The sequence below is a fragment of the Malus domestica genome, chromosome 17 (assembly GCF_042453785.1).
Source record: "Malus domestica chromosome 17, GDT2T_hap1".
In the NCBI taxonomy this organism is placed as follows: domain Eukaryota; kingdom Viridiplantae; phylum Streptophyta; class Magnoliopsida; order Rosales; family Rosaceae; genus Malus; species Malus domestica.
The window spans coordinates 7,556,461-7,569,944 of NC_091677.1; the positions used below are offsets into that span (position 1 = coordinate 7,556,461).

At 39.8% G+C, this 13,484-nt stretch overlaps 2 protein-coding genes across 6 annotated transcripts; one reads left to right on the plus strand and one right to left on the minus strand.

The window, feature by feature from the left end:
• Positions 1 to 398: 398 nt before the first annotated feature.
• On the plus strand, positions 399 to 905 carry LOC103404918 (leucine-rich repeat extensin-like protein 3). The gene has a single exon (XM_008343882.3). It carries the CDS (start codon positions 399 to 401, stop codon positions 903 to 905), a length of 507 nt encoding a protein of 168 aa, XP_008342104.3.
• Positions 906 to 3,544: 2,639 nt separating this feature from the next.
• Positions 3,545 to 6,651, minus strand: LOC103432138 (glycolipid transfer protein 1-like). Of its 5 annotated transcripts, none has more exons than XM_029099765.2 (8): positions 6,464 to 6,651; positions 6,066 to 6,121; positions 5,734 to 5,858; positions 5,448 to 5,619; positions 4,901 to 4,989; positions 4,490 to 4,650; positions 4,227 to 4,282; positions 3,545 to 3,962 (listed from the first exon to the last, which is right to left on the minus strand). In XM_029099765.2, exons 3-8 carry the CDS (start codon positions 5,853 to 5,855, stop codon positions 3,909 to 3,911), a joined length of 654 nt encoding a protein of 217 aa, XP_028955598.2. In that variant the 5' UTR covers positions 5,856 to 5,858; positions 6,066 to 6,121; positions 6,464 to 6,651; the 3' UTR covers positions 3,545 to 3,908. The 5 variants fall into 5 exon arrangements, with proteins under 5 accessions (XP_028955598.2, XP_028955597.2, XP_028955596.2 ...); XM_029099764.2 differs by having other exon boundaries at positions 3,545 to 3,953; positions 4,901 to 5,031; XM_029099763.2 differs by having other exon boundaries at positions 4,901 to 5,031.
• Positions 6,652 to 13,484: the final 6,833 nt, after the last annotated feature.

Sequence of the window (13,484 nt, forward strand, 5' to 3'; positions counted from 1 at the left end):
GTTGTTCTATTAAAATAAAATATTATCCGCAAAAGTATAAAGCCTAAAATATTATCCTACACTGGTATAACTTCATGTGAAATGCGTTCTAATAAAATAATAATGACATCCTGTGTTATTAGTACGACACGCTGGATGAGGATAAAACCATGCCTTTACCCATATGCTTTCCACTTTCCCATTTACCCTAAATTGGTCTTCACGTGGCCACAATTACTTCTTTCTCCCAAATTCTCAATCCTTAAAACTCCAAAAATACCCACACACCTTCACTACCCTCACTCTCTCCCTCCGCCTTCTAAGCCATGAAAAGAAGACGACGCAAAACACCCAGCAAATCCCACCACCACCGCCATTCTCTCCGCCAATCTGTCTGAACTCAAACCCAGCAAACCAAAATGTGCTATGTGGGGAAAGCAACAAAGATCTTCATTTTTGTGGTGACAGTGCTGGTGGTACTTGGGCTGGTTTTGGGATTTGGGGTTCTCCGCCACGGCTTCCAAAAATCCCACAAATGCTCCGCCGATTCGTATTCCTGCCGCCCTCTCTCCTCCCCACCAATTCAATTCCCTAACCCAAATTCCGGTTCGAACCAGCCCATCCCACCAAATTCCGATCCAACTCTGACCCAGCCCAGCCCACCTAACCCCAATTTCAACCCGCCTCCTCCGCCTAACCCAGATTTGACCCCGTCTCCGCCGACATCAATCTCAACCCCGCCTCCTCCAACTCCGCCGACATCAATTCTAAGCCCACCTCCGCCGACATCAATTCTGAGTCCACCGCCGCCTAACCCAACTTCCGATCCGCCATCTTTTCCGCCGCCTCCGCCGGCTACAACGGCGGCGCCGCCATTCAGTCCGCCAAGTGAGGCCCAGGTGACTCGAAGTCCTGCCCGTGTTTAGCTGCAATCTCATAGTACAAGTTCAAATTTGGCCCAATTTGTTATATATTTTGGAAAGCAGCCGTTTTTATTCTTTTGATTCATATTCTTGGATTGATGATCAATGGGTTGGGTTGGGTTGGGTTGGATTTGTATATAAGATGTTTAGTGGACGGATAAGAATCAAACATCGACGTCATATCGATCACAAGATAGCATCATTTGTCATGCAATTCGAGAATTTTAGTGAATTTAGACAGTCTCGGTCAGTGTAACAGTGTTTCTTTTTTTTACTATGAATCTGATGACTACTTTTTTTCTTTCTTGTGTGGGTTTCGATGTGTCCGTATGCCTCTTTGTCAATCAGGTTGACTACGTTGCCCTACTGCTACAATATTTGGATTTTTTTTTTCACATTGCAGTTTCTGTTTTTTATATAGGGTAATGTTGGGTAAATCAACTTTTTAGACTAAATTTACAAATTATGTAACGTGAGTAGGCCAAAGTTTATAATAATATTAATGATAGGAAAACCATTTTATTTACGAACATACTAACCCCCTGTTTTGAAAACGCATATATATAATACTACATAGTAATTTCTAAAAACCCTACCGGCCATGAAAACGTTCATAAAATCAGTACGTATAAAACCATGCTCAGAAATGATAATATAGCCGCCTGAAGGCAAATCCGTAAAACCTCCGTAAATCACATCAATGTTGTACTCTCTAAGGGTATCATAGTTGCCCGAAGGCAGTACATGTTCATTACCCAAAAGTGAAGCTATACGACACTGGGTTATGCCAATGAAGAAACAAAGTAGGCCCCATCACCCAAAGGTGAAGCTGTACGACTCTGGGTTATGCCAGAGAAGAAATATATAACATCACACACCGACACTAGCTGTGGCTAGTAGAGCTGTCTGACACTGGTTTTGCCAGTGAAGTTGGGGGTATGGCATAAATATCTCACTCCTCATTCGCCCGAAGGCAATACTTGTCCATCACCCGAAGGTGAAGTTGTATGACATTGGGTTACACCAGTGAAGAAACATGGTAGTCCCCATCACCCAAAGGTGAAGTTGTACGACTCCGGGTTACACCGAAGAAGAAATATATACATAGACATCCTCAACTGTGTCCTATGGTCATAGACGTCTACATACCCGTGTTGTGTTGATGTGTTGTATGATAACCCGCTAGATAAGTACCGAAAACATATCTCAAAATCTCATCTCAAATTCAGAGCTCAAAAGCTCAAAGTCTCATCTCATAACTCCATCATAACTCATGTTCCGTAAATAAATCGTATCCACAAATCCATAGAATTTCATCTACGAAAATCCAATAATTTATAAACCTTTCGTAAAACATAAATTTGATAAATCGTAATTATCTCGTAAAAGCAATTTAAATAAATCATAATTTCTCCGTAAATCATAAATATAAAAATCAGCAAAGCATATTATAAATCATGCTCCATTCCTGAAATATGCAATGCATGCAAACCTAGATTTGACCTCGTCTCCGCCGACATCAATCTCAACCCCGCCTCCTCCAACTCCGCCGACATCAATTCTAAGCCCACCTCCGCCAACATCAATTCTCAGTCCACCTCCGCCTAACCCAACTTCCAATCCGCCATCTTTTCCGCCGCCTCTGCCTGCTACAACAGCGGCGCCACCATTCAGTCCGCCAAGTGAGGCCCAGGGGACTCCAAGTCCTGCCCGTGTAAGGCTGCAATCGCATAGTACAAGTTCAAATTTGGCCCAATTTGTTATATATTTTGGAAAGCAGCCGTTTTTATTCTTTTGATTCATATTCTTGGATTGATGATCAATGGGTTGGGTTGGGTTGGATTTGTACATAAGATGTTCAGTGGACGGATAAGAATCAAACATCGACGTCATAAAGATAGCATCATTTGTCATGCAATTCGAGAATTTTAGTGAATTTAGACAGTCTCGGTCAGTGTAACAGTGTTTTTTTTTTTTTTTACTATGAATCTGATGACTACTTTTTTTCTTTGTTGTGTGGGTTTCGATGTGTCCGTATGCCTCTTTGTCAATCAGGTTGACTACATTGCCCTGCTGCTACAATATTTGCATTTTCTTTTTCACATTGCAGTTTCTGTTTTTTATATAGAATAATGTTGGGTAAATCAAATTTGTAGACTAAATTTACAAATTATGTAATGTGACATTAATGAGAAATAAACACGTTAATTAATATTAAAGTAATAATTTAATCATCAATAACCATGTCATTGTTTTACAATATTCAATCTAAATAGTTAGTCTCTCTACCATAATGCTTTGATATATCAATAGTTTGTAAATAACCATCAACGAATATGTCTATACCATTAGGGTGCGTTTGTTGCATCGGACTGTCTCGGACTGGACTAGCTGCAGGGACTAAGTTGGACTGGCTTAGACTAGACTAAGCTGGACTAGCTTAGTGAAGCGTTTGGTGCAGTATCGGACTAAGAAGCAGAATAACATAAATATGTGAAAAATGGATCTTTTTTTTTTAACTAAAGAAAATATAATGCCTAAATAATGTTGAATACCACGCTGTGAAAAATTGTATCAATTGATAAATTTTACACCCAATGTTTGAAACTTGAAGGCCTACTTGAAAATAAATACAATAAATATTGCACCAAAAGCCATGTGTGAACATATATAAGATATTCTACAAGCAAATGTTACAATAAGAAATAAAACAATAAACTTGATGCAAAAATGTTGTTAAAGGATGTCTTCGGAAGTCTTGTTGTTATGAGCTGAATTGAGTCTCAAAACTAAGTGTATGGCATTCAAGATTCCCCAAGTTTAGCACAACAACAACTCCCGTCTCACATAATTCAGGAATGCTAATGAGTCATTTCCATGTAAACCAACAAAAGTCCTTGTTAAATACATAGAAAGTGAAAGCTTCACCTAGAACATCACCCATGTCTGCTACACGCAAGTCGTGGCCATCAACACCAACACTGAGAGCCACATGGGCATCGCCAGCTAGAACTCCTGTGACATCACCATTGCCTCCGATGAATATCTATACTGCAATCTCTATGCAAAGCCAAAATTGGATAGAGTGAGAACACTAGCATGCATTCAAACTTAATAAACAAAACATACGACCTGACTTCACATGCATAATAACCATAAGATGTTCTGAGCATACGGATGCAAAGAGTTTAGATTAGCATTGCCATGTCCAAGCTGGACAATGCAAAGCGTTCTAATTAAGGCAAAATTACAAAAGTAGAAAGTATGAGACTCAAAGCAGAAAATGAAAGGGAAAAGGGAAAATACATGAAAATAACATCTTACCACTACACAAGTACGGATGTCAAAAGTAACAGGATACACAGCATTTCCAAATTCAGCTACATCAAGCCCAGAACCAAATCATAAAGCTCATATTGTACAAATAAATAACAAATGGTCATGTAGCTTTATGCTTAACAATCGTTATAAACGCCAAGTCTCAGGTGTGTGCCTTCTTGAAAACTTAAAAAAAGGTTCAAAGCTTGGAATCAAACAAATTAAAGCCACTATTCACGGGATGAAATAAATGAGAGAAATGAATGAACCTATAATAGGCAAAATCTTATTGCACGATTCCAAGAAATGCTTCGTCATAATCTCTTTTGATTCAGACTTGACACTCTCCAATTCTTCCAAAGCAGGAGCAAACATAGTCTTCCCCATCTTTCTTTGTTTTGGGTATGTACTTGGTACCTTTGCTACAAGGCTAGCACGAAATAACTTAAAATCATCCATTCCAGCCTATCTCAAAAGTGTAAAGTTCATGAGCAAATATTTTAACATTTTACAATAACAAATGATTTAATAATTCATTGCCTCTTTTTTCTATTTTAAACTTCCCCTTTCTTCAGAGAACCTCAACACGGAAGGAAGGATTTATTGGCTCCTACCAGCTGAGAAAGGATTATTAAGAGTAAGGAGCCTAGTAAATTATGCAACTGAAAAAAATAACTTACCAAAAACTCGTGATTCTGTTTAAGTAGAGGAGTAAAGAAGTGCAAAATTTCTCCATGTCTCCCATGACATCACCATTGCCTCCGATCACCTTCAACAACAAGTCTTTTTCGGGAGCATATTTGCTTCCAAGCTATCATTCCAGTGAACAATTAAGTTAAATTTTCTAACCAATAAAATTTCACTTAAGAGAGTAGTAAAACAATAAATCATAGAGAACAACCAATGATAAGTTGCTGGGAGTTTTCCGAAATTTCCTCTGTTGAAGCAGTAAGACTATACTAAGAAGCAAGACATTTCTCGAACATGGGAAAACACATAAATGCTTTCGTGTTTAATAAGTGTAATAGCTTCATGCTTTCATATGAGTTTTGTACTATATACTAAAAAGAAAGAAAACTAGTTTGAGTATATGGAGAACATGGAAATACACTAAAGTGTTGCCGGGCGAAGTAATTACAAAGCAACTAGGCAAAGCCGGCAACTTGCAGAATATAATTGTCACTAGTGAAGCATAGAAATAGGACATTCAAAGGGAAAGATTAGTACGAATAATCCTAGGTCACCAAATAAATGAAGGGGAATCAAAGTCAGTATAATTTTTTCATCATGCCATTTTATCAGGGTCTTGGCATAGGCATTATAAACAGCTCGAATCGTAACCCAATCTAGAGGATGCTCCCGTAAGTTCCGAAATAGCTCTACCAAAAAATCCATGTATCTGAAAATAAATCAAGAGTAGTATGAAAAATGTGATGTATCGCATTTTGACAAAGTGCAGAGGTGGTTCTAAAGCCAAAAGAAAATAATCTGAGTTTATGATTCTATCGTGTACCTTGTGAGCCAAACAAGAGAAACGGAGGTACTCTTGAAAAGAGTATTTGTTTTGACATCATGGTTCACCAAACTGTACAAGTATTCGAACTTGGAAGGATTGGATTGATATATTCTTTCCATTGGCTACACACAGGAAAAAGTGCAGAGAGTGAGTATAATAACATGCATTCAAACTCAAGAAACAAAATATATATCATATGTATATAGATTATACCCACAAGACAAAGACAAAGACGAGCCGATTTTCTCCATAATGACAAAAGCAAGCATAAGGTAGTAAAAACTTGCAGCGAAAATAAAAGGAGAAAATAAATGAAAATAGCATCTCACCACTGCACAAGCAAAGATGGATGTCCTAACACGATTCAAAGGTTCTTCAAATTGAACTGGATCAAGGCAAGAACCAAAGTCAGGAAGTTGATCGATGTTATACATATAAAAAATCACATGGGTATGTAGCAGCAAGCAACGAGGTTCAACACTTCAAATGAAAGTTACACACACACACTAATCATTGGGGTTACCAACACTACCCCGACCCGTCAAAAACCCAAGCCAAACAACTAGAAGGTATATATAAGCATAACAACTAGAAGGATATACGAGGAATCAATCATAACCCATTAATAATTTCGAACCCAAACCAACAAAATCAATCAGAACCCAATAATGATTTCACAATCTACAAAACAAAATCATAGAAATAGGTCATCGAATTTGGAATTTACCAGATGAAGATGAGCAGGACCAGCGAGAAGGACCAGCGAGGAGGATCGGAGAGGAGGACGACCAAGAATGAGGAGCGAGCAACACTCTCGAAGACAGGCTTAGCAATCCCGTGAGAATTGGGGGTTCTCGCTAAGAACGTTTAGAGAAGGGGTTAGTCGGAGCGAGTACTGGCTAATCCCATTAAACTTAATCCCCGCACCAAACAAACACTGGACTATAGTCCAGTCCAGTCCAATGAAACTTAGTGAGCCCAAACAAAACACACCCTTAATGGATAATTTTGTGAAGGAAAATACTTGCATCCATTTTATATAATGCATCGCATTATTCACTTTTTGTGACTAACGTATTTTGACCTTATAAATATTGTAATCGGAGCCGCTTATGTTCTCAATCCTCCTTTAAAGATCATATATATAGAATATCAACCAAAGAAAATATGATTTAGTCATCCATATAATTGAACAAACAAACAATGTTGTACTAATTAACAAACTCACGATGAACCATCTAAATTCACCATATAACCCTTATAATTCAACTTGTTATTTACAAAAAGTATAGATAGTTTGTAAATAACCATCAAGCAATATGTCAATAACATTGATGCATAGTTTGTGTAAAGGAAAATACTTGCATCCATCCAAGGGTCTAAAATGCATTGGTCGTGCCACATCTCGATCTCGATATTTCTTTACTACCAGGATGGGCACATGCTGGCTAATACCCGAAGGTGACGAAGCCATTTTTAAAATGCCGACGAATAAAATATGTAATCAGAACGAAAATGCTAATGCAAGAACGTATTCAGAGCATACAACTAAATAAGAATAATATGAAAGAATTATAATAAAAAAGTTATGAACGAAGGGAAGAGTCATACACTGAGAAGACTCGAATATACCTATGTGGACGTGCTTTGACGCCAAGATCATGTGCCTTAATTCTAACTCCTGAGGGGGCGCAAAAACATAAAATGTGAGTGGACCAAAGTTTATAATAATACTAATAACAGGAAAACAGTTTTCTTTATGAACATACTAACCCCCTGTTTTGAAAACGCATAAATATATAAATATATATATATATATATATATATATATATATATATATAATACTACATAGTAGTTTCCAAAAACTCTACATGCCATGAAAACGTTCATAAAATCAGTACGTATAAAACCATACTCAGAAATGATAATATAGTCTCTTGAAGGCAAATCCGTAAAACCTATGTAAATCACATCAATGTTGTACTCTCTAGGGGTATTATAGTCGTCTGAAGGCAGTACATGTCCATCACCCGAAGGTGAAGTTGTACGACACTGGGTTATGCTAGTGAAGTAACATGGTAGGCCCCATCACCCAAAGGTGAAGCTGCACGACTCTGGGTTACTCTAGAAAAGAAATATATAACATCACACGCCAACACTAGCCATGGCTAATGAAGCTGTCCGACACTAGTTTTGCTAGTGAAGTTGAGGGTATGGCATAAATATCTCACTCCTCATTCGCCCGAAGGCAATACATGTCCATCACCTGAAGGTAAAGTTGTACGACACTGGGTTACGCCAATGAAGAAACATGGTAATCCCTGTTGATGCACAAAACCGGAGGTCTTGGAACAACGTAAATCCGACCGTGAATCCGCAAGAAATGTAAATAACACAAGATGTATCGTGGTTCACCCTAATGTTTGGGCTACGTCCACGCTAATATTGTATTTCTCTATTTGTGAGAGGATGAGAGCTTTTTTTAGGGTGAGAGCTCTGTAATGTGAGAGTGAGCTCTCTGAATGTGAGGGAGTTTGTGAGGTGAGAGTGAGGCCTCTGGGGGTGAGGAGGCTCTCCCTCAATTGTGAGGGTGAGGAGTCCATTTTATAGAATAAGGGCTCTTCACTTATTACATATTTGCCCATTCCTTTATTACATAATTACATTTAAGTCCCCCGAGTATTTGTACAAGATCTAAATACGAATACCCTAAATATGGTATAAACAGTAGTCCCCCAAGTCTTCAGTCAATAAAGTCTTTTGGCTGGAGACTTGAAATTCAGTCCATGTGTGGGCCGAAGTAACTAGATGTCGTCTTGAACTGATACTCGATATGAGGTGGTGCTCAATCTGAAATTATGCTCAACTAGAAATAGCACATGCTGCGAGGCTGCGAGGCTCGTGGCTTACGTTGCCTTGGTTGGCTTGGCTTGTGGCGTTGAAGGTGAGGGAGTCCATTTTATAGAATAAGGGCTCGCTCCTCAATACATAAATGATGGGCTAGAGTTGATGCTCTCTAATGATGGTGAGGGAGTCCCTTTTATAGAATAAGGGCTCGCTCCTCAATACATAAATGATGGGCTAGAGTCCCCCAAGTATTTTTCATGAGTGCTTTCTAATGAAAGTGAGGGAGTCCCTTTTATAAAATAAGGGCTCACTCCTCAATACATAGGTGATGGGCTAAGTCCCCCAAGTATTTTGTATTTTTCATGAGGCCCAGTTGAGGCCCAATATATGGTACATAATGTAGTCCCCCAAGTCTTCGGTCAATAGAGTCTATTGGCTGGAGACTTCAGATTGAATCCATGTGTGGGCCGAAGTGGCGGTTGTTCGAATGCAGTATTTGTATACCTTGCACTGAAGCTTTGTAGGTGAAGCTTTGCAAGTGAAGCTTTGAAGCTGGAGCTCTGTAAATGAAGCTTTGCAAGTGAAGCTTTGAAGCTGGAGCTCTGTAAATGAAGCTTTTGAAGCTAGAGCTTTTGTAAATGAAGCTTTTGAAGCTAGAGTTCTGTAAATGAAGCTTTTGAAGCTATAGCTTTTGTAAATAAGGCTTTTGAAACTGATTGACATGAGTGATGCTCATGAATGTTTATGTATGATTGATATGAGTGATGCTCATGTATAATTTGAAGTACTGGGCGTACTTTTGATATTGACATGAGTAATGCTCATGTATAATTTGAAGTACTAGGCGTACTTTTGATCACCTAGTTGGTGATAATAGCAGCGGGCTGCCGAATAATTTGAAGTACTGGGCGTACTTTTGATCACCTAGTTGGAGATAATAGCGGCGGGGTGCCGAATAATTTTTTGTAGTACTGGGCGTACTTTTGGTCACCTGGTTGGTGATAATAGTGGCAGGGTGCCGAATAATTTTTGTAGTACTTGACGTACTTTTGGTCACTTGGTTGGTGCTATTTTGGCCTTATGGGCCTTTGCCCTCCACACAACATTCCATCCCATTTATTTTGGGCTTTGCCATTGTTTTTTTTTTTAATTACCCTCTGATGGGGTTTATACAGATATCTCCGAAAGATAAAAAAAATAAATCACATCATACAAAAACAAGAAAAGTAAATCACATCATTCTGGTAGGGTGTTTATTCCTTGCTTTTGCTTTCTCTTTTCTTTTCTGCTTTTGTTTTCTGCTTTTATTTTTCCTTCTGCTTTTCTTTCTACTTTCTGCTTTGGATATGTCACTTGATGACATGATTAAGGGCAACATGGGTAATCGTGACAGAAATAGAAAACATCATGGTAGGGGTTCTCGTGGCCTCGGTGGAGCACGTGGCTCTTTTAATGCTGAAGGGATGACCTTGCTTTCAGCCTGGTTGCTTTTCTTTTGCTTTTGCTTTCCCCCATCTTGAGATGATGGGCCACGAAATCCGATATCAAAGACTGTCCGTAACCTGAATAATCATACTCTACCAAGTTAACTTGGAGGTGGAAACTCAACTCACTGGACAACTCGTACATTTGACCCAGATCAACTGTGTTCCTATGCAAGTGCAAAACAGTGAGCTTCATTTCTGGTCTCTCGCACCGAGGAAGTCCACAAGGTAGTTCTTCGCAGAGCTGCTTCAATAGTTGCCGCAGACAATTATGGTCAGGAAAATTAGCGAACTTGTAGAAGGAGACCGCCACAAGAATCTCATTACTAATTATTCCCCGTATCTCCTGCTTTCGCTTCGTCACCAAAGCCTGAGTCTTCATCTGCATCGCCAGCAGCACGTTATGCCATGTGTTCACTCTCGAATTCACCTTCCCGTACACCCCTACATTCACATCCGGCAAATCCCACTTTTCCACTGCCAGAACCTCACTCGCCTCTGCACCGTCGAGCATCCAAATCAGGCACGAGCAGAACCCCTTCGAGATCTCCGAGTCGCTGTCTGCCCGGAACCTAATCCTCCCTGCCTCCTATCTCTACCTTTGCCGCTACTCTCTCAGCCAAAGCCATCATTTCCACCATCGGAGGCAAAAGAGGAAGCGGAGCTACCAACGCACTCTAAACGGCACCGTAAGAACGGGCTAGCGACGCAGACACTTCTCAGAGACGAGGAAGAGAAAAGATCAGGTTTAGGGGCCTGAAAGCTGTAGTAGCTAGTGTGCACCGAAGTGAAGTGCCTGTAAGCAAGAAGACGACTCAGAAGGCGTTGGCTGAGCAAGGTCCTCATTTCTAGTCAGCGGTTGAGGGATAATAACAGCTGCAAGTTTCTGCTCAAGCTTCAAGTTGAAAATCGCCGCCTCTTCCCTTAAGCTTCAAGTTTCTGCTCTACTATCTATCTTATCATATAAAGATAATTGCAGGAGATTTGAAGTCACACGTGCGTGCTTAATAATAACAGCTGCAGCACATTCGGAGTGGAGCGACATGACAATACCATCACTGTGATAAATTGACAATTTGACAAACTGACAATCGAATTGAATGCGGTGGTTGTGGTGGTGGTTGTTGAAGTTGCAGAGAAAGACTGAGTGAGAGAAGAGGTGGCTCCGTGGGTTTTCTGGAAAAGTTTTGGATTCTTGGTTTCTACAGATTCACGGTGGACAGTGTGGTGAGGTCTCATGATGGTGAGATGAAAAAATGAAAGAGAACTAACATAGTTTTTCATGTCGTTTCCCACAGACGGTGCCAAATGTTGATGCACAAAATCGGAGGTCTTGGAACAACGTAAATCCGACCGTGAATCTACAAGAAATGTAAATAACACAAGATGTATCGTGGTTCATCCCAATGTTTGGGCTACGTCCACACTAATATTGTATTTCTCTGTTTGTGAGAAGATGAGAGCTTCTTTGAGGGTGATAGCTCTGTAATGTGAGAGTGAGCTCTCTGAATGTGAAGGAGTTTGTGAGGTGAGAGTGAGGCCTCTGGGGGTGAGGAGGCTCTCCCTCAATTGTGAGGGTGAGGAGTCCCTTTTATAGAATAATGGCTCCTCACTTATTACATATTTGCCCATTTCTTTATTACATAATTACATTTAAGTCCCTCGAGTATTTGTACGAGATCTAAATACGGAGACCCTAAGTATGGTATAAACAGTCCCCATCATCCAAATGTGAAGCTGTATGACACTAGGTTATGCCAATGAAGAAACATGGTAGTCCCCATCACCCAAAGGTGAAGCAGTACGACTCCGGATTACACCAGAGAAGAAATATATACATAGATATCATGAAATCTGTCATATGACCATAGATGTCTACATACCCGTGTTGTGTTGATGTGTTGTATGATAAACCGCTAGATAAGTACCAAAAACATATCTCAAAATCTCATCTCAAATCCGGAGCTCAAAAGCTCAAAGTCTCATCTCATAACTCCATCATAACTCATGTTCATAAACCATAAATAAATCCTATCCACAAATCCATAGAATTTCATCTACAAAAATCCAATAATTTATAAACCTTTCATAAAACATAAATTCGATAAATCGTAATTATCTCATAAAAGCAATTCAAATAAATCATAATTTCTCTGTAAATCATAAATATAAAAATCCACAAAAGCATATTATAAATCATGCTCCATTCCTGAAATATGCAATGCATGCAAACCTAAGATTTTATAAAAACATGCAAGTTTAGAAGAGGTCCACTCACATATATTTTGTTGCCCGGGAATCACTCGAGCTAGCGAGGATGGAGTCACTTCCCACTGATGTGCCTAACCATAATTTGAGACCATTTATTAAAACTATACCTAAATGATAGAATTTGGGAAAACAGACGGTGAATTCGGATTTGGCACATCGAAAAACCTAAGGAGGGACCTCGGGTTCCCACCACGCGCTGCCACACAAGCCGCCATGAGGCGGCGACTCGGAAGGCCACTCGCTGCACAAGAATGTAGATCTTAATGAAAGGAATAACTTTCATACATGGGTTGAAGCCCAATTCGGCCGGGAAACACCTCAAATCACCCTCAATCCGTCGGAAACCCAAAAAATGAGTAAACCCCGATTCGTCAAATCTGCAACTTTGCCGCCCCTAAACTTGTTTGAGCTTTGTTCCTGACCTCAAAAGGAGTTGAATGAAGGTGGTAGTTGTCGTCAGAGTTTGCAATATCGGTGGAATTGCTGCCGTGGAATTCGGGGACCGACGTGGGTGTTCGTCATGGAACAATGATCAAAACAGCTTGGGTTTGATGGAGAAATGAAGATGAGAGGTCTCTGAGTTGATTTATGGTGGTGAATGGCTGCAATTTGCCAGAAAAACTGAAGAGAAATCGACGAAAAATTTGAAGGGAACCGAGTCGGGTCACACGGGTCAAGGAGAATCCGACTGGTTCCTCTCATTCTCTCCTCCCTCATTTCCCCTCATTTCCTCTTTCCTGATTGGGTAGCCTCTCTTCTCTGTCCATCTTTCTCCTTTCATCCTTTTATCTTGGCCACACACGTGACACCAGATTGATACTCTAACAAATCTGGAGCCTTCCAGATTTATGGTCAAATGATCATTTTGCCCTCAACTTCAATCGTTTATAACTCTTTCGTTATAACTCCAAATATGATTTCGCTTACGCCCACGTGTCTGTAATGCTGAGTACTACAAGGATACGCTAAGGGAACGAATATTACGTGACACAATAAGGTGGTCAACAAAAGCCAACACATTTTCCTTGAAAGGCATTTTCGTAATTTCACATTTTAAAATTATAAAAACCTTAATTTTTTTTTGGGTCGGGTTGTTACAAGTCGGGCGACGGGCATGAACCGAGTGCAACTTTGTCCAATTGTAG